The sequence below is a fragment of the Propithecus coquereli genome, unplaced genomic scaffold, assembly GCF_000956105.1.
Source record: "Propithecus coquereli isolate 6110/MARCELLA unplaced genomic scaffold, Pcoq_1.0 Scaffold84, whole genome shotgun sequence".
Lineage (NCBI taxonomy): Eukaryota > Metazoa > Chordata > Mammalia > Primates > Indriidae > Propithecus > Propithecus coquereli.
This window is the reverse complement of record NW_012154618.1, coordinates 2722713-2729647: the sequence shown is the minus strand read 5'-3', so window position 1 is coordinate 2729647 and position 6935 is coordinate 2722713. Positions and strand designations below refer to the sequence as shown.

The following is a 6935-nucleotide window of genomic DNA, read 5'->3' as shown; positions in this document are numbered from 1 at the left end:
AGGATTACAGGCGTGAGCCACTGTGCCCGGCCCAATGTGTATATTTTTAAATATATAAATTGAGAGATCTTTACGTGCTTTTCCCCTTGTATTTTAAGAAACTATCATGAACATTGCACGGACTTAAGGCAGGGATTCTTGCCTATAAATAGCAACACTAATATTTTGAGCCAGTTAATGATTTGTTGTGGGGGACTGCCTTGAGCATCGCAAGATGTTTAACAGCATTCCTGGTCTCTACCCACCAGATGGAATAGTACATCCTCCACCCAAATGTGACAATCAATATGTCAGCAGACATCGCCAAATGTCTCCTGGAGAGTAAAACTACCCTCCTTGAGAAGCATGCACTTAAGGAATCAGAAACAGATGACCAAAATAGATAGTCCATCTCACTTCTAAAAACCTGTATTTGCTGCCCTCCTCCCCCAATACAAACCCAGCACTGTGGAGGGTTTTTTTCCCCCAGAAACCTTTCATGAGATTCATAATCACACAAGGAAACAGGCAGAGGAGAAAAAGTCACAGATGCTACTAGTGAAGTAAGGAAGCACTAGGGGCTAAAGTTCATTCTCTGAATAGAAGAGAAACTAGATGTTTTATTCTACCAAAAATTCCATTCACACCTACCAAACAGGAAATTCTGTCTTTGTAAATATTTGTTTATTTTTTCATAGAGGGACATTTAGGAAACAGAAAACTGCAGATGTGCTCCAAACGCCAATTCAAAATCTTTACCCTACTTTTCTCCTTCCTCACCATCACTGAAAAATCCCTTTCTTTCCTTTTTTTATTTTAGCATACGCACAATGAATCTGTATTTTATTTAATTGGCAAAGTCTCTGAGAGATGCCAAGGGGTACAGAGGTAATCCGTCACACACCCTAGGGCGGTTGTGAGACCTGGGGCCAGGGAGGGACCTGGTTATTCATTTGAATTTTTCCCTGGTGGGAAAGGAGAAAGTGATCTCAGGAGTTAATTTTTTGGTACATATACACACATGTACACACATACCATATACACACATATACACATGTACACATACACCAGATACACATATACATGCACACATATACACACCATATACAGATATACACATACACATACCATATACACACATACATATACCGCATGCATACACATATACATACATATGCGTATACACACCACACACACGTACACTATACACACGAACATGTACGTGCATATACACATGCACACGTATCACATGCATACACATGTATGCATGTGTGCACATATTCACACCTACATACACATGTACATACACTCCCCACATGCACACATATATACATGTACACATATAGACATAGTCACATAGATGCAAACAAATGCACACACACAGGCCTCCTGGGAAGCTCACATCACTGTCTGTGGCTGGAAATAGAACCAGTGACAATTCTGGCCTTGCTCCAGGTTGGGTCTGTCATACACAATTAAAAGAAAGTGAGTCCATGACTACCTCAAAGACAGGTAAATACTGGGTGACCTGTTGTATGACTGTAAGGTAGAGACATGCCAGCTGTGGCTTAGGGTAGGGTAGGAAAGTACAGACATCATAGATCTTTCTGTAGAGCGTGTGACACATGCAAACAGCATTCTGATGTATAAGTACATCTCCTTGTGTTTCATCTGTCAAATTCTAGCTATACAACTGCAAACACGTCCAGATATTTGAAAATATGAATAAGTGTTCTTTTCTTCTGGAGAGTTTGCCACCCTCTAGGTGTATATGAAAGTGAGCCAATAATACGGGTTCTAAAGTCAGACAGATCTGGATTTGTACCCAACTAGCTGGGTGAAACTGGGCAGGGTACTTACCCTCTCTGAGCCTCAGCTTCCTCAACTCTAACATAATATTACAGAGGTTCTCATGATGAACACATGAAATCATATAAAGAATTTAGTTGAGCGTTTGTTATTCTGGGTAAGTAAGAACTACATTCAGTATTTATTGTAATTTCACGTAGCTGGCCTCAGACATCAAAAGATGAAAACGAAGTCCTAAAAGAATGAGCCTTCTCAATAATTTACAATTTACAATTGCTTTTGAATTCTTAAGGTTTATGAATCTTAGGAATTGATGTATGAGCAACTCTCCGAGCCTTAGTTTCCTCACCAGTAAAATGGAATAATAACAGTATCCACTTCACGTGTATTAAATGAATTAGGCACTTCTACAGTAAATGCTACATAAGCTTATTAAATAAAAATAATAATAACCTCACAATTAGCTCAAAGCACTTAGTGAAATAATATATCTTGGCAGTCTGGGTCGAAAGCCACCTGGCCGGGCCTAGCTCTATCTAACACATACTTTCTTGAGGAGGAGGCAGGTCCCGGGCAGGCAAGAGAGTCGGTATGAGGCGGGGAAACGTTAGGAAGGAGATCACGGGTGAGGAGAGATTACTAGAGAGACTTTCACTTCATGAGTAATTTTCTAATTTTAGAAAGCCACTAAACTTCATCCCACAGAGCAACTTCTTGTGGGCATGGGTGAGAGAAGCTCAATGATTCATCATTTTAGCGGGCGCAAGAGTTCCATCAATAGCTGGTTATTTGACAAAACACTGTTGATCTTTCAAGAGGTTAGGTTTGCCCATGTTGACTCCTTGTCTACCTTTCCTTCCCAACCCCACCTCCCAAAACACACTTCATTTCCAAATCAAAAGATCTTAGACCTGTCCCCACCCCAAGGGGAAAGAAGAAAGAGAGGCTGCCAATAATCTTAAGCAACTACTGAATTCAGAGAGATTTAAGAGTGTGGAACTAGAGGTTTTTAATTTTACATACCAAAGCATCACAAGGGAAAGAAAAAACTTGCAATATTTTCCAACTATGTAAACTATAATTTATGTATTAAATACCTAGTACATTTAGGGCCTACTCTATAAACTGTTGGCAGTGTGTCCAGAACTGGCCAGACACAAAGATTATACTGCAATCAAGGACCTCAAATATTCAATCTAGATTATCCTATATATTGACCCATAATCTCATGGGAGGACAAATAGCAACATTTGTTACTTAAATGCACTTTGCATGTATATGTGGCAGAAATGGGCAGGTTCACATATAGATGGAGAAACTTAAAAACCTAACAGGTGCCTAAACAAAGGGATTTTCTTTTTAAAAAAGTTGATACATAATATTTGTACATATTTACGGGGTATGTATATGCATAGAATGTGTACTGATCAAGTCAGGGATTTTAGGGTATCCATCATCTCGAACACTTATCATTTCTATGTGTTGGGAACATTTCAAGTCCTCTCTTGTAGCTGTTTTGAAATATACAATACATCATTGTTAACTATAGTCACCTTTCCCTGCTGTCAAACATTAGAACTTATTCCTTCTGTGTGTTTGTACCCCTTAACCAACCTCTCTTCATCTCCCACCTGCATACCCCCATATGCAAAATTAAGTAACTTACCTCACTAATGGCCTCTGGAGACTGCCTCATATTTAGATTTAATGGCGTATGATAGACACTCGTGAAAGTGTTGTTCTTAGGGTTATGGCTACAAGAAGTAGATATAAATTGAAATTAGAAATACACTTTATCCAAGATGACTGAGTGACTATTCTTAAAGGTGCAGTCATTTTTAAAAATCAATAAATATAAAACTTAGTAGTTAAGTTCATGATTTTCCAGGCAATGAGTCATACAGACAAAAAAAAGGCAAACCAAAAAAATTCAACATATATAACTTAAAGCCCAAATTTAACTGGAAATGATCATTTGAAAACTTTCTGAAAAAAATAGAAAAGGATTCTGAAATTATTTAAAACACTTTAAAGCTCTATACGTATATCCATGGCAATTATGTTGTTCTGCACAATATTTAATAATTTGACATGAGGTTATAGTGCATACATTTGATCTTTTACATAGAAGAAACCTGACATTTTCTGTCCACTGCATAAAATCCCACCTTGGGTCTCTGCAACCATTGGGTGCAAGTGAACCCTTTTGGGAAGACATTTCTTGGATTTAACCCTGGAGTATCTGATGTGAACGTTTAGTTGGCTACTCTTTGAAAAACAAACACAACTCAAGAGGTGGCAGGGAGGAGCATCAAACACTTACGCGTGGCAGTACGGCTTTTTCTGGTGACTCACAAAGTTATTAACAGACAGCATCATCTTGCAAACTTCACAGTGAAAACATGCTTTATGCCATATCTAGAAATCACATAGAAAAGATTTAGCAGTGACCCTTTTTTTCTAGACTTAAGGTTCTTATATATTTTAAGGTAAAAAAATTGAGCTTTAGGGATAAAATGCTGATCAAAAAATTAAAAACCACACACATAGCCATAATAACACACATTTAAATAAATGGATCTTTTTTTTCAAGACAGCATAGAAGAAATAGAAATATGCAGAACTAAATAAAGGTGAGAAAATACATCTTTTTCTTATGGTTCATAAAAACCTCACATGTTCATATGTAAGAAGGTAAATTTCCCATTGTTGTTATTATTCCCAAAGGCCAAGAAATGTCTACTGACCTGATCTATGCAGCTGATCTTCTCAGCAGGGTAAACCCCATACCCACACCTAGAGCAAGCCTGCACATTCATCTTGAAGTCTGGAGAGAGGAGACAAAGATAGGCAACAGGAAAGAAATCCAAGGAGAGCCCCCAGTCTAGTCGTTCAAGTCTCCAAAATCCAACAACTATTAAATTCCTGCGGGCACTTTGACCATTCAGAATCCAACTTCTGCTTTCTTTTGCTGACCTTCTAGTTTGAAGTCAGCAGTTGGATGGTTTTTAAAGCTGCCACTTACTCAAGGGGCTATTTTGGCTACTCACTCAGCACGCATGCGTCTGGGAACTAAGGTGGAGGTATTTCTAGCTGACATGCTTCTCTAAATAGAAAAGTGAACTCACAACAGCATCATGTTTATGTGGATAACCAAATCCTGGGTGTATGATCAGGCAGCATGGAGTGGTTTAACACTAGCTGTGATCAGAACCCAAGAAAAGAACCTAAAGGAAGACGCTACGCCATCACCCAACGATCAAATTAGAAAAGCTTGCTCTACACGTCCTATGACTCAAGCAGAAAGGCCAGCTCCCAAAAATATAGGAAATAAAATGGGATTGATTCACTCCCCTGGAAGGATAAATACTATATTTGAATTTTAGCACTATCTACTAAAAATGTTCACAACAGTGAAATAAAAAACTTAATATTCATTTGTGTTTAGCTTCTACTAGAATGCAAAAATAAAAACAAATGAGAACTTGGTGTGTTAGCCTCTATATTTTACCCTGGAATGTTCCAAGAAGATCTTTCTGATTGTTCCCTTATCTCACAGGCCTTAATGGGGTGGCTTGAAGACACAAATCTGTTCCTGGCTCTGCGAAGCCTCTCACTGCCTTCAGTTGCTAGCGAAATGTCATCTTATCACCTTACAGAAATACCTTATGCAAAATGGCACCTGATTCATCTCCACACCTAGCTCGTTGTCTTCTATTACCCTTAGCCTGCTTGGTGGCGCTCACGGCAGTTATTAGCACCTGACACAGTAAATATGAATGTATCTGGTTTTTAAAATCATGTCCCTCCCATCAAAATATAAGTTCTATCAAAACAGGATCCCTGGCCCTTGTTGTCACTTCTATTTTCCTAGTGGCTAGAACAAGACCTGACACTTAAAAAGTGCTCAATAAGGATTTATTGAATTAATGAAATACATTCAATACGCACAAAATGCCTACAGAGGCCAGGTGTGAAGCTCTAGGTGATGGCAGGAACCAAGGTGTGAACACACACGCCATCTGAGACAACCAACCGCTCCCCAGTCCCAGCCAACCGTTGTTATGAAAGAATCAGTGTCCAGCATTGCCGAATATTCTGGTTTTTCCCGAGAAGCCAGAATCTGCATTTACACATGAAATTTCCAGTTTTGTATGTAAAACAATAAAACAGGGCTATTTGGCTGGCAGGCCACCAATTTGTGACCTCTGACCTAAATGCTCTGAGATTAGGCTGGTTTCTGCAGGTAGGGTGGAGAGAGGCCAGGACTATTTTTGTGTTGAGTTGAAATAGCCAGGGCGGAGGAGGAAGCTCTCAAGTAGATGAAGAAAAGTAGTGTTCATGCTCACATGAGACTAAGGGGAGGGTGGAGTCTGAGGTTTTCCCATTTGGGGCAAGAGGCAGCTCTCTCAGCACCTGGAGGGAGCTCAGAGCAGGGACTCCAGGCCCAGCAAGGACTCCCACCCTGAAATGTGATCAGGGCAGCAGGGCTGCCACCAGCCTGAGCAAATGGGAACAGCAACTGGCACAGGACAAAGACCCAAAGGGTCCCCGGATGTTTTGCTCTGTACGAGACTTCTCGAGCCTTACCTGGGGACTGGGTGGAAGCCCCAGCAACCACCAAGAATGAACTTTCCCCACTCCAAAGGGCTGAGAAATCAGGGTAGGCTTCATTTCAAGGAAAAGCTGTGCGACGGTTCTTCTCTGCCTGAGGTTGTGATTACAACCTGCAGCTGCTACAAATTCTCAGTCACATTTGTGAAAACAAGGATTACCAAAATGAAAGATGTTCCAATTGACTTGTACCATCACTTCCGTTTTATTAGATATCAGAAATTATAAAAAGGAACAGCCCACAGAACTGGAAATGGGACGGTTTAAGCAACTGGAAGTAAATGCTCATTGTCAGGGTAAGGCAGACACAGCCTTCCCCTGCTTGGTAGACCCTGGGTCGGTCCACACCACCCCTTCATGTTGTGTGTGGCCCCTCTTCTTCCTTGACCTAGGCCCCTCCCTCTTCACAATGATCACACCAGGCCGTCCAAGCCTAAGCCAGTGAGCACACCAGGTTCCTCTGGCCTTAGGGATTGGTTCAGACAACATCAGTCCTAACCCGGGTTTTCCAGAAAACAGAACCTGAAGCAAAG

General features: G+C 40.4%; 1 protein-coding gene across 2 annotated transcripts in view; it reads right to left on the bottom strand.

Moving 5' to 3' along the window:
• The window catches only part of NRAP (nebulin-related anchoring protein), a 66016-nt gene extending 61163 nt beyond the window's left edge, over positions 1 to 4853 (bottom strand). The window contains exons 1-3 of one of the 2 annotated variants that reach the window (XM_012663924.1): positions 4536 to 4853; positions 4112 to 4206; positions 3455 to 3542 (exon numbers count right to left, since the gene is read on the bottom strand). In XM_012663924.1, coding sequence (XP_012519378.1) covers positions 3455 to 3542; positions 4112 to 4206; positions 4536 to 4607 — 255 coding nt within the window. In that variant the 5' untranslated portion in view covers positions 4608 to 4853. The remainder of the gene's footprint in view (positions 1 to 3454; positions 3543 to 4111; positions 4207 to 4535) is intronic. The other variant, XM_012663925.1, reaches the window with a different exon arrangement.
• Between the last annotated feature and the right edge of the window lie 2082 nt (positions 4854 to 6935).